Source organism: Enoplosus armatus, chromosome 8 (genome assembly GCF_043641665.1).
Source record: "Enoplosus armatus isolate fEnoArm2 chromosome 8, fEnoArm2.hap1, whole genome shotgun sequence".
NCBI lineage: Eukaryota > Metazoa > Chordata > Actinopteri > Centrarchiformes > Enoplosidae > Enoplosus > Enoplosus armatus.
Window position 1 is genome coordinate 5,806,896 of NC_092187.1, and position 14,373 is coordinate 5,821,268.

General features: G+C 41.2%; 1 protein-coding gene across 1 annotated transcript; it reads left to right on the forward strand.

Moving 5' to 3' along the window:
- Window positions 1–2,045: 2,045 nt before the first annotated feature.
- Window positions 2,046–12,582, forward strand: tbc1d22b (TBC1 domain family, member 22B). The gene is given in 15 exon segments (XM_070910513.1): window positions 2,046–2,101; window positions 5,268–5,324; window positions 5,685–5,922; window positions 6,083–6,148; window positions 7,224–7,227; window positions 7,470–7,637; window positions 7,758–7,828; window positions 8,124–8,252; window positions 8,400–8,465; window positions 9,786–9,900; window positions 10,700–10,806; window positions 10,889–10,964; window positions 11,120–11,247; window positions 11,490–11,585; window positions 12,206–12,582. Coding segments are annotated over 15 exon segments (1,506 nt in total). The 3' UTR covers window positions 12,335–12,582.
- The last annotated feature ends 1,791 nt before the right edge of the window (window positions 12,583–14,373 follow it).

Here is a 14,373-nt window from a genome sequence, read left to right on the forward strand (position 1 = left end):
GAGTCGTTACAAGTGGATAATCCCAGAAAATGTGTGAATGGAGCTATTATCCGCTCACAGTGACACAAGATCCACAACACACATTCATTCCCAGCCTGAAAAAAGACACTAGAGTAGTACAGCAAGCGACCCAAATATATACTCTCACCTGGATTTTGTCAGTTGAAGTTCGTTGGATGCTGGAGGAGGTGAAGCCAGGTGGGGCACTGCAGTGATTTCCCTAAACAAACAGACACAGGACAGCACCTGCAATTCAAATACAGGTCGGCATGTAAAATGAAACTCAGTCATGTCTCCAAAAACCTCCATTTACCTGCATTTGAATAGGTACTAAATGCTCAGTGAAAGTCACTGGGGTCACTGAATCAAATCAACAATGATGAAAATAATAGGACTTAATTTGTCAACGAATGTTGAGACAGTTGATTTAATTTCACTGACAGCGCATTATTTGGGCAAAACATGGCCTCTTGTGCTGTCAGCAATCTGTTGTTGATATGTAATAAGCAGCATAAATAGAGAACTCACTTTTCAAACATTTACAGTAAATAGAAGGTGGTTCAGCTGGTTTCATTTTGACCCAGGCTCTCTCATTGTAGCAGAAAAAGCCTGCCCTCATGTGGACAGAGGACCTTGATGCAGCATCTGGTGGGAAAAGAGAAGCATTACCTAGCATCAAATAAGACGCAAGGGTCAAAATGCAGAGGAAGTATTTTGATATGTGTGCTGGTTTGTTGTTTGTATAGCATGTAATAGTTATAGAACAGCTACTGAAGAGCTTAAAGAACATGGTCAGGCAGTACTGCACTGGGTTAGTATTTCAGACTCCTTCATTTCCCTCTTTTTCTCCAGTTAATTACCACATTACATGGTTGTGATTTTTTTTGCACCCTCCTGTAAGGTCAGAGCTCAGCTAGACAAGAGCACAGGTTAGGTGTTACAACGACATCTATGACCTGTCAAATTCTATCATCTTTATAAAAAAGATAAAGACAAGACAAATATTGAATATGATATACAAGTGACCTACTGTTTACACAACAGTTCTGCAATCACAGCTGTCAAAAGGTATGACCCTCTCTGTATCTATCTAATGTTTTTCTTTACAGCTATTTTCCTAACAGCTGACAGCTCTGTGGTCATGGACTGAGAGTTTTTATCTTTTATGTGTGTGTGTATATGTATATGCTTTTATGTATATATGTATGTATGTGTATGCATATGTTCCATTATTTACCTCTTGCAACTGTCCCTATGTTTTGAATTTCCTCACCTTGGAAAGCACTAAAAAGTGCTATATAAATAAAATTACTATTAATATTATTATTATCAAAATGTGTGACCCTATATGAATACTATGGATACCATAACATTGCAATCAAAATACAGTAAGGCTGCAGTTCATTTTCTTGATTCTTGCGTATAAAATGTTAGAAAAGAGAAACCTCTCACAGCACGAGCTGAAACCTTCTAATTTTGTATGTTAGTATTCATACAAGACAAAATCCCCACAAAGAAACATCACTCAAACGAATTTCCTGTTGATCGACTAATTAGTCGACTAGTTTAGCTCTGAAATGTAGTGATAACGAATGATAAACACGTTTGCAGTGACACTAATACACTTGTCTCCTGTCTCCATGTCCTCCTGCTGTCTCCAACAATGACAAACTTTCACCAGCCAGCATGAAGTTTCAAACGTACCCCTCATGTCTTTGTATGTGTTTATCAGCGAGCATCCCTGACCGTCACTCCACCTTCTCCTGCCATTGGCCACTTACACTGCACCTGTTCTACCCACCCGCCAATCACACGCTTCGGTCGGTGTGCGCCAAGATGGCGGCTTCCAGTGCTCCGTATCATAGACATCATCGCGTTTGAAAGCTAAATATCACCGTCTCCCGACCGTTTAAACTGATGAGGAGGCCGAGCAGAGGAAGCCGAGTGGGGCTGAGTGGTCGCCAGTGAAACGCGGAAACAGTTTCCCCATGGTTTGTCCGTGAGAGGAGCCGGTGTCGGTGTGACGGGGGTTGTGTTATCCGAGTATGGCCACCGAGAACAGGATCAATTTTTGGAGGAGAAACGCAAAGGTTCCCGGAAGGTGGGTTTTTGTTACTGTCTCTTTTTAAACGAAGCCGGGCTACATTATTTTAATCAGTTTCACGAGGATATTGTTAAATATTGTTGAAAATGTCATCAACAGAAACATATTAGTAATAGCCTATTGTAGCTTCAACTCACAATGAAGTGTAGGAATACTAGCTTAAAACTTAGCTCTTTAGCTCACTTTAACGTATGCATTGTCACTGTAAGTACCTCAAGAGTTGTCATTAGTTGACCATATTGTAGTCGTGGGTTTTAATTCATTCACTTTACGACTTTCCAGCCCTTTCCACCGTCTTGTTTGAGTGTGTGTCTCCATATTAGCCTCCAGCTGGGAGTGACAGACCTCCACCTCTTTCTTCTCTGCGGTCTCTAACGCTCAGGGCGGAGGTGTCAGCTGTCACAGTCCGTGCATCGCCCGCCATATGCTTCGTCTCTGCTGAGAGATGGTGACACTCATCATATAGGCTTGCCATTGAGAGAGAGGCCAGTGAAGAAGACAGATGAGGATCACTGCTGTGACCATAGATCTCTCAGTGGGTTTTGTTAGATGAGTCATAATGATAGTAGAATTTAAAGGAAATACATCCTCTTCTTGTGGCAGTTGATGACCAACAACACACACATAGTTTGTCTTTGGTTTACAAGGGGAACGCAAGTAGAGACTATGGAAATAATACAGTGTTGGTAAGCATTCGTTTCTCTGATAAATGAACACATGGCCAATTACAAGATTTACCGCTTTTCTGAAGGTACCAGTATTTCTAAAATCCTCCAAGACTCTCCAAAACATCAGGATGACAAAAATACTTCAGCCTTTGAAACTTGATTTCCTAACCCAGGTAGCCAGAATTGACATATGTCAACACACAAGAAAAATGTAAGTGCGTGATTTTGTATGAAAATCTAAAATAATACAAGATAATATCAATACAGGCAAATATAATATTATAATACATTTTTTGGGGGGGTTCACGTTGCATGAATTATAATGTCAATATGTCTAATTTCTGCCTGACATCTTTTTTTGGATTAGGCCACAGAGTCACAACTTTGTAAACGGGTTGGAAGTGCCTGTTGTTGTACAGGAAACAGAATATTTCTTTCATCGAGATGTTTAGAAGAGTCTTTGAAGATTACGCAAGTGTTGTTTTTATGTTTCAGAGAAACGGATGCTTACCACTGTGACTTGAATGTAATGGTAATATATGAGAGGCATAAACTGGGCTAGTCCCAGCATGTAGAGCTTGCTCAATAAGCATCATGGTAATAGCTTATAATGGGCACCTGAAGACCTGCAGGTATTCTCATACTCTCTTTTCTTTATGACTGTGGAGACTCTGAGTCGGTGCCCTGCCCTGGCTCCACTGCCTGGCAGAGAGGGGGGGTCCAGTGTGTTCGGGAAATCTGAGAAGAGAGGATCTCTAAGGAGAGGGCGTTGCTGTCTTTGTCACGCACACTGATCTTTCTCAAACTGTGGTGGGTGGAGGGCTGCAAACCCAAACACAAACATATGTTTGAACAGGAAAGTGAGCAGCTAGTCTCACTGCCCGTCCTTGAGCCGCTCCTGATAAAACAAGTCTGAGGCTGGTAAACAAGAGACTGCGGCACTGCCAGATAATCAGCAGGCCCAGTTCTCAGCCACCAGGCTTACTGTCAGTTTATTCATGCAAATGACATGAAGTAGGCTGATGTCTTTTAGCCTCAGGCGTGAGAAGCAGTTTGACAAAATCCACATACTGGTTGTGATATTTGTTTCTTTGTGATATTCACACAAAAGCCTTTCAGCTATTTTGAATAGCTTAGTGAAACTGACCGACAACATTTTGGACAAACAGTGATATTAGACCACCACTGTGGTGAAAAAAAAACCTAATAATTATCCGAAAATTCCTTTGTTACCAATCTGTAAACTGAATCCTTATCAAAGAGAGCACTCTTCAACCAAAGACCTCAGGCAACATTCAGGCACCCAGTAACTTTGACCAAATGCTTCCCGCTAGTGACAAACAGTCTGGAAAAGTAAATTTATGGTTTATAGGCAAATTATTTGTTTACAAGACTGTAACTAATATCTGATTTGTGCTGTTAACACAGACACAGATATGCATACTCGCCACAATTCGCACGCCGTCTGACCACAATTATGACTGACATTTGACTGCTGAGCATTCATGACTTAAGCCAGTAAATTGTTTTTTAGAAAAGCCTAAGAGTTTGAATGGGGTGGAGGAGGCGGCTGCACTTGGCTTTCTATGTAGGAAATGCGTGTTGTTGGCATTGGTGGGTCTGGCCCAGATCCCTTCGACTCTTGACTGTGTCTGCTTTGGGTCGCGGGAGAGTTGGAAAGAAGCTCCGCATTAAGAGTCGCACATCCGCTGAACATAATGCCGACCACAGGGTGGCAAAGAACACGGGGGCTGTGCAAGCTGTCTCCTAGTTCTGTTCAATACACACTAAAAACAGCACAATCTGAAAAAGACAGGGTTAGGGGTTGTTTAAAAGAAGGGAGGAACTGAGCCATCATCTGTCACAGGGAGGCAGAATGTGAAGCTGTATTTGCTGGCTCTGTGCTTCACAAAATACTGCCCACTGGGTTCCTAGAAACTACAGATGTGGTAGCTGCACCCAGCGTGCCTTCGCCCCTAGGTGAAAGTCTTTTAGCCATCCTCACACAGGATGGCTAAAAGACTAATTTTAGAAATGAAAAATGTGTATTACATACAGTATTTTCGGGGGGGTTTTTCTTTGTCAATATACGTTTTTTCGTGGGGAGTTTGTTTGTTTGTGTGCTGTTTTTGTCGTGCACCTGTACCCAGCTGGGGTTGGATGTGCACACTAGCCACGTTCTTTACTTGTAACAATACTGGGCACAGTGTGTATGGCGGCCATACATTCAACCCAGTGCAAGGGCCAAAGTGTCATTTCCAGCTATGGTGCCTTCGCTTCTGTGATCCCTCATTGTTCGTTGTGTAGTGAGTGAACTGATTTGAAAGGAATTGAGCATTTTTCTGCAGCAATGGAAAATATGTATAGAAAGAGAAACTCATGCAAGGACAGGACGTGTGTCTGCTGGCTATTAGCACGAGCCAGGTCAAAGACTGGGAAGTCGCATGTGTTTTTCTGCACAGAGGTGACAGCATTTCACATGTCATCTTCTACAGTGTACAGCCAGTTTATGGAGCACAGCATCCACCTCTCGACCCACGATTGCGACGCACGTAAGTGCTAAACCCAACTGGACTGCATGGTGTCATGTTACCTATATGGATGCATTTTATTTGCGTCACTCCCATCTTGTTTTGCAACACAGTGTTTCATGCTTCAAGTACTTGAACGTGTGGATTGCATGCACCAGTACTGTACCAGAGTGACCCAATGTTGACATTTACATTGTTCAACCTACTGGAGAGACTTAAAGTGTTTTATAGCCCCTTTGTTGTTGGACTTTTTTTTTTGTTCCTTTCGGCGATATCATCTCTTAAAGTTCAGTGTATATTAACTACCTGTGCTGCCATGAGTGAGAGCATTAAATTCTTTACTTTTCTGTCTGTTTGATCTCTCAATCTGTCCCTCTGCAGGTATCCCAAAGACACAAAGCCCAAGTTCAACAATCTCAAGTCTAAAAAGGCGTCTAGCTTCCATGAGTTTGCCCGGAGCACCAATGATGCTTGGGACATCGATGATGAGGAGGACGAGGATTTCCTCGCGACCTCCTCCCCAACTTCATCCCTGCCTTCAAGCGTGCACTCTGCATCCACACAGAACCAGGTAGCTACAAGACATCATTTTTTATCACAGAGCAATTATGGGCATTGAGTTATGTCTGAAATCAAAGGAGATATTCTCATGTGTTTACACTCAGCAGCAGCAGAATCAGGCCGGTGACACAGAAACTGGGGTGTCACACAGACTGGCACCTCCCAGGACAGAAGCTCAAAACCTCCAGGATGTGCAGGAGGAGGACGCAGAGTGCGAGCGTGTCAACGGCAAGGTTGTCAAGTCTAGTAGTGACGCCCACCTCAACGCGTCCTCAGGTACGTGGGTAATATGCTGCAGCTGTTAATTTGGCATTGAGAACGACTGAGCAGCTTATCAGGTGATTCATTGTGAAGCTAATTACAGACTTTGTCGGGGGAGGGGGGGGGGGGCTAACACTGCAGTTAAGGCTAGTGGGATTATATCAGGCGTTTAGCATGTGCCTGGCAGGACATTTAGCAGCCCTGAAAATGTCTCTTAATGCTCTTGTCTCCATACGCACTCATGGACCAGAGTCTGTTTTCGGTGAAACAGACTCTGGTCAAACTATCAGTGAGTTTATTAGCATGAGCACAGTAGTAATTTCTCATCACCATCAAGGTCTTTAAGTTGTCTTTGTGAAAAAAGAGTAATTACAGCTTACCCTCTCACATGAATCATAAATGAATAATACTGTATACCCTGAGCCCCCAGCATCTTTAGACTGTGTTTGTACTGCGCAATTCCCATCTGCAACTGTAAAACATATTAGTGTACTGGTGCATGAGCTGCAAGCATGCAACAGATAATTGGAAGAATGTTTGAATATGTTTTATAATGCCACAATATAAATGTAAACAGGTTTCAGTAGTCTTCGATTACGTTGGCCTCAAACTCCTATGAGTCAGTGTGTTGCCTCAGATCCTTAGGCAGGCTGTGTGGCTGTGCATCAGTCCAGCTGACTTGCTGTGAATAGTCAGGGTATTCACTGGTCACCTGGACCTCTTGGAAGCCACCTGGCTTCTGAATATTCAGGCTGTTCACAAGTCACCCACTGATCATGTGCCATCAAAGCCCCCGAGGCTACTGGCAAACTACCCTGAGGGACTCATGAACACTAATATCTTTTAAATTACTAAAAATATATAGTTACCATTTCATGTTCTCTTCTATTGTTTTGTGGGTTTTTTGTTTGTTTGGGTAACAAGCATTAACCATAGAAGTAAAGGTGGCAACAAAAAGGGAAATTAAAAGTAGATTGAGGGACTGAATGAAACACATCGTACAGTATTTATTTATTTATTTAAAAGGATCCCCATTAGCTGATGCCAATAGCACCAGCTAGTCTTCCTGCGACAAATTAGTCTCAGAATTAGTCTCAGTGTAGTCTCATGAATTAGTGTCAGGGGCCATCACCAGAGAACAAGACATTATACACAGTACACAGACACACGATACACAACCTTTTGGCTTAACTTTGTAAGAAGGGGTGTTGGATGTTTTATTGTTAGTGTTTTGAAGGTTTCACTATTGTTTTAATATCATGGTTCTTTCTTGTTTTCAGAAAACCCTTTGTAAAATCACCACAAAGTTTTTATGGCTATGTTATTTTCTTGTGTGGCCCTCAGTTCGCTCCACACTGCAGAAGCAGCAGTCTCTCCCAGTTCGTCCCATCATCCCACTAGTGGCTCGCATCTCAGACCAGAACGCGTCAGGGGCACCACCCATGACGGTGCGGGAGAAGAGCCGGCTGGACAAATTCAAGCAGCTGCTGGCTAGTCCCAACACTGACCTAGGTAGGAGAGCAACACAGCCACACACTTTCAGAGTGTAGATGTGGAGGAGTTATTGCTTCCTTTTTGTTTTCCATAGAGTGTTGATAATGTGTGTTTATATGTTGCTCTGTCCTGTTACAGAGGAACTCCGGAAGCACAGTTGGTCGGGTATGCCAAGAGAAGTCCGGCCAATCACATGGAGACTTCTCTCTGTAAGTCTCATGACCTTCAGTTTTGCAATATCACATGTTCTGCTCTGTATCTTGTTGCACAGACTGTTACAGAGTACAAGTTTTTAGTTTCTCTGTAGCCAGTTGCATTCCTTTTTCAGAAAACGCTCACACAACATCAAAAGCCTTATCCTTACAGGCAACCTTATCTCCTCTCTCTTGTCTCTTATCTCAAACAGCTGGTCTGTTCTGTTCCTCTGAAACTGTCAAAGTGCCAGTGAGGCTTCTCCTCACTGGCACTTTGTCCTCTGTATTTTCTCTCCTCGCTCTCTGACAGGGCTACCTGCCGGCCAACAAGGAGCGTAGGGAGCTGGTGCTAAAAAGGAAGCGAGAAGAATACTTTGGCTTCATAGAGCAGTATTACCACTCCAGAACAGACGAGCACTATAAAGACACGTACAGACAGGTGATACTACAGTTCAAGTTAACACATGGAGATAAGCCTTTAGACTGCTACGAGTAAAAAAAAAAAAAAAAAAAAAAGGTAAACACCACGTTATGATATTAAAGGAACTGCTTTGAGTAACATCTCAATAATCTGTCTTCCTGTTAGATCCACATCGACATTCCCAGGACCAACCCTCTGATTCCCTTGTTCCAGCAGCCCGTAGTACAAGAGGTAAGCTCTGAACTTCTGTTTTTTGTGTACTTCATAATCCTATATGGGTCCCTTGTCATTTGTGACTTTATCACTGAAGAGGCATTTGCTCAGGGTGTCATCTTTAACCGAAGGTGGGACCCTTAACTTTGCTCAACCCGTTGAGCAGTTTTTTGGGTTGAGTTTGTTTTGGTTCATCTGTCTAATTAAAAGTGAAAAAGTATCATGAAGCAAGATGGTGGGTTATCTACCTTAGATAACTCTGTGGCTGATATTGTGTTGTAACTGTAGCAGACTATTTGCAGCCATTGAGGAAGAGCCTGCATCAGATTACTACACTACGGAGGAACTCTGCTGTAAAAAGGAACTTCACAGAGTGTGGCTTGTTCCTCAAATGTGGTGATTTTACATGTGTTTTCAAAACACCAAAGCTTTGTGTCCAGATTTACCAAACCAGCGATCGAGTTTAATCAATCAGAGCAGGGCAACAATTCTTTACTAATATTCAGCATTACCAACTGAATCAGTGAATTAAGCCAGCAGAACAGAGGTTCTTGCATTGAATATCAGTTTTGTTTATTTGCATATACAATAAATATTAATATTAATGACAATACATTGATTTCCACCATATTGCCCACTATTAACAGCCCTAAGCTTAAACCACGTGTTATTACACTCCAGCTAATACACGAAGCCCAAGTTATTACAGTATTTTACAGTTTCTTAGGCTCAAATTTCACAGTTCAGTTTCAGTATGCAGAACTCTTAACACAGTATGCTGTACTCGACTCTTTTAATTATTGTTCCATTTTAAAATAAAATGGTCATCAAATATAATGCTGTCAAACAGCAACTAAACAGCAACCATTCTCTAAGTCTTTTCCACAAGAATACACAAGTAGTAATGAGAAAGCAAATGTTCAATTGATTGAACAGTCAGTATTTGAAATGATGAAGTGTAAGCATGACTTTTGAAAACTTTCATCTTATTTATTAAGTATATGTTCTACTACAGTAAATATAGATAACGTAGTCTAGAGTCTGACTTTTCACTAGAGTAAATCCGTAAACATTGAAATTTATAATCTAATATGAGGTGTCTGTATTCTGAGGACTGAGCATGTGATTTAGTGTTTAGCACTTTAAAGCAAGAATTTATTAAGTCAGTTTGTATCAAGTGTTTTCCTCAAAGTAACATACTGTGAGCCTAAAATACTAGAACTGAAAGTTAAGAATCTTAATGAGAATGATCCCAGTGGTGTTTGCCTTGTAATAATGTCATAATAAATCTGCTAAACGCAATAATCAAGGGTTTTGTTGTTGCCTTTCTTTCCTCAGGTGTTTGAGCGTATTCTCTTTATCTGGGCCATCCGTCACCCAGCCAGCGGTTACGTCCAGGGAATCAATGATCTGGTCACTCCCTTCTTTGTCGTCTTCCTGTCTGAGTTTGTCAGTAAGTTGCTGGTGGGAAAATGAGTTATATTCACACTGGGCGTAAATGACTCATGTCAGCCTTTGTTTCTGGTGATGGCTCGGTTTATGTACCTGTATTTTACAATGTTGTTACTAGGGCTGTCCCCGAATCAGGATTTTCAAGTCAACTCAAAGTCGGCCCTTCTCCTAAACTCCTATGTCAACCTACATTAGTTCACCTGTAAGATTAATGTTTAATGCCTTTGTTATCATCTGTGATGTGATGTTTTCACATCACATTTCCACACAGTCAGAGAATAGACAGTAAAAGTGTGCATCCTGGTCATAGTTCCAGTTATCAAATACTATTGCACCACTGAGCATCACACTGAACGGCAGTAGACGAGGTTGTACCAGCCTCTGGTTCAAAAGTAGTTCAGCAGACTTCACTGACAGTCAGCACCGGAGCTGAGAGTGTTGGAGCAGCCAACAGACACGAGTCGTGCTGCCCACCATTTCCATTACCCTTCTCTGTTTCCACCACGGTTAGTTTTGTGGTTAGGTCATTTTGAGACTCAGTTTGTAAAGTGTGCAGCCTGCCCTGCTGTGGCTCCTGCATGGCTCTGTGTACAATGACTCAGCAAAGTGCAGTGATTTGACTGAGAAAATTTAAGTTGACTCTGGGGCGTCTCGACTCATCCCCTTTTAGGGGGCAGCCATTGTTCTTACCACATCCAAGGTCATAAACATTTCTTCAACCAACCTCAGTAGAGAGTTCAGAAATTAAACTGTTTGAGTCAGGCCATTTCTGTTTCATTCAGTGTTATTTGTTGTTCCAGCGGAGGATGTGGAGAACTTCGAGGTGGCAACGCTGCCTCTGGACACCCAGAGAAACATCGAAGCTGACAGCTTCTGGTGCATGAGCAAGCTGCTGGATGGAATACAGGTCAGGTGTCACACATACATTCCAATAAACACTTATTTAAAACTGTAAGTGTACCACTTTACTGAAAATGGTATCCTTCCAGGACAACTACACCTTCGCTCAGCCTGGAATCCAGAACAAAGTGAAAGCTTTAGAGGAGCTGGTCAGCAGGATAGACGGTAAGTGGACTCAGTCAGTCGTCATCCACAAGGAGTTTCATGTGTCACATTAGGTTTTAGGTTGCCCACTCATTCCTCTTACAGGCGATACAGGCGAATAACAGGAAACCCCCAATTTTAGCATCTGTGTGTGTGTGTGTGTGTGTCTTTTCCAGAGGACATTCACAATCATTTCAAGAAGTATGAGGTAGAGTACCTGCAGTTTGCTTTCCGGTGGATGAACAATCTGCTGATGAGGGAGCTGCCGCTGCGTTGCACGATCCGTCTCTGGGACACCTACCAGGTAGAGCAGAGTGTACACCATCATCAAACCTTCACAATAGTAGAAAGTAATCCAGTATGACAGCAGCACAAACTGCAGCCTGAAGATCTACTAGAGAATTCACACTGCTGCAAATATGCTTCATTATACAGTTTGTAATGTTGACTGGGTTCAAGAGGCTGTCTTCTCCCTGTTAATTGTCCTGTATAAAACAGCAAAAGCTGTGTTGTAATTGGCTGCAATATTGTTCCATATTCACACAGGCTGAAGCAGAGGGTTTCTCCCACTTCCACCTGTACGTCTGTGCTGCTTTCCTCATTGAGTGGCGCAGAGAAATCCTCTCCATGGTTGACTTTCAGGTATTAATGTCTTCGTAGTCATCCACACTTACCTGAGAAAGTATCTACTGAATATTGATGGCAGTACCAACCGATGGCCTCAAGACTGCTAAGATGGTGAACATGGTAAACATACCTGCTAAATATCAGCATGTTAGCATGCTGCAGTTAGCATTTGGACAGTTGGTTGAACAAAACAAAAAGATTTGAAGATCTCCCCTTCGATTTTTGGAAATTGTGATGGCCATTTTCACTATTTTATAGACTATATGATTAATCAATTAATTGAGACAATAATCATCTGATTAACTGATAATTAAAATGATCATTACTTGCAACCCTAAATGCAGATATATGGTTATCAAAGTATAATATTTAAGTGGTATAAATGTTATGGTATTTAAATTTCAACATTAAGTATTCAGTAGTGATTCCAGCTTTTCTTTGCTTCTATGCAGGTTCTAGTATAAACGTTTTACTACACAAATATGCGTATGTCTGATTCCACTGTCTCAGACATAGGTTGTACATACTAACCCACATACTGAATATATTTGTGAAATGCTAAACGTATTCTATTATCAACCTCTGCCTTACAAGACAGTGTCAGTGTCTCCAAGTAAATTTCTGTTGCTCCTCAGGGCCTTCTTATGCTACTGCAGAACCTTCCTACAATCCATTGGGGTAACGAGGAGGTGGGTCTCCTCCTGGCTGAAGCTTATAGACTGAAGTACATGTTCGCAGACGCACCCAGCCACTACAAGAGATAGGCCCGACACTGGATCACAGCAAACACAGTACTTTTCCTTTTAAGATTAAACTCGACTGTGACTGGATGGACCCACTGTATCTCACATACTTTAGACATCAAGTGTTGTCTTTGAGGTAACCTGGAAGAGACTGACGCATTCAAGTGCAGCTCCAGGAGACGTGTTATCTCCGAGCCACAAAACTTTCTGTGAAAATTAAGTCCAGTGAATGTCACATTGGATTTGGGTTTATGGTGCAGCTCAGTGAATATGAGACTACTTGCGGTCAATGTACTGCACTGTATCAATGGACTGTTACAGTATAAATAATCATAGCTATGTCTTCTTGGTTTACTTATACTGTTTTTGGTCATGCCACATTGATTGTCTCTCAAGTGAAATGTACACTCCGAAGAACACACTGTAATATAAGGGGATGATGAATGTTTGTGAGATCATCCTTTTAGTCAAAGGTATCTACAGATTATATTTTTTTTGCAGATTTGTTTTAGTAGTTGTTTTACAAGGGAAACAATATTAGGTGTAAACCAGGCAACTACTTTGTCGTTTAAAACTTTTATTTAATTTAGTCAGACACTGTCAAGCTGTTACAAATACGATGGACCCCCACTCCCTCCCTTTTTATCAGATAAGAGATCTAATCAAATCTGCACCGTACAATCAATTTATAAAAGTCCTTAGTTTGGACTTCAATCAGTCAGTTTAATTGGTTGCCAGTACTGATATGTTGGGTTGTATTTAGGTATAAGACCTAAGAGTAGCAAAGAGTAGGTACTGTGTTTCATTTTAGATTGTGTTTTGGAGGTAGTGATTTGGTATCAGTTTACCTTCCTGGTCATCATGAATCAGCTGATTAAGAGGGATTTTTGAATCACTATGAGGCTCTTTGGGTATAGCTTGTATGTAGACCAATAGACCTGGAAAGATGGAGACCCTCTGGTTAATGTAGCTTTGAAATTCCCTGTTCATGCGTCAGCTGAAATGGATCTATTTTAATGTTGGAACTGATGAAGATTAATCTACTTTAATTATATTTTAGACAGTTGAAATATGATTTTAGTTAGAGATTGTGGCACATATCAATACTCTTACAGCTGGCACAGAATGAGATCAGTAACTACTGGTGTGTTTTGGCCTGAGTGTTGTCTTTACCAAACTAATTTCTTTATGCATAACAATGAGAGTAGTAGTCTTATAAATAATATGATGAAAATCTATGTATCTAATTAGATACCTGTGGTCACTGTAAAAACTGCATATGCATAACAAGTAGTTAAATGTTCAATTTGCTCAGTTTAGAATAATTTTAATAATTGTTCATGGGGTTGAAGATATTTTTTTATGCCTCTGTCAATGCTTGTCGGTACTGAGGGACATTTAGTCACACCATCCTACTTGAGACAGTCCTGTGGACACAGTGCAGCTCAAAATATATGACGATGCCTTTGTTATGAGCATTTGTAATGTACTCCTGTCTTTTAAAGTGCAACGTGATAAGAGAAATTCTGATTGTTTTTATTGTTTATAGGTAACTGTATTTTTTTGTGAGAGGGGGGTGAATATGTATGTTACTACTCATCTACCTTCATTACCAGTGATAATTATAACACAATGGACGTTTGAAAGATATGACAATCATTAGCCTTTGGTACTTTGATTTCCCTACCATTAGATGTGCTTTTAAGGGTTTTGCTTTGGTCATTTGCTTCTCATGTGAAAACCTAACCATTCTGAAGTAATGCTTTGTTAGGCTGTAGTAAAAATATACTACAGCACATTTAATGGAGAAACATCTTTCATGGTGAGAGTGAATCTTGGTTCATATTCAGGAATTATTCAGTCCTCCCGAAATGTGGCAGTTCAACCATAGTCTGAAGTTTAAATTACGTTATGGCATTATATTAAGTGAAGTGCTTCTGAAGATACTCTGGTACTTAATTGAGTCCGTGAAATAGATCTTTTTTGTCTTGGGAACAATCAAACACTGTGTCGTATACCTATTTATGGTTCATTCATTGTCAGTTAAGCCACTTTTTGTT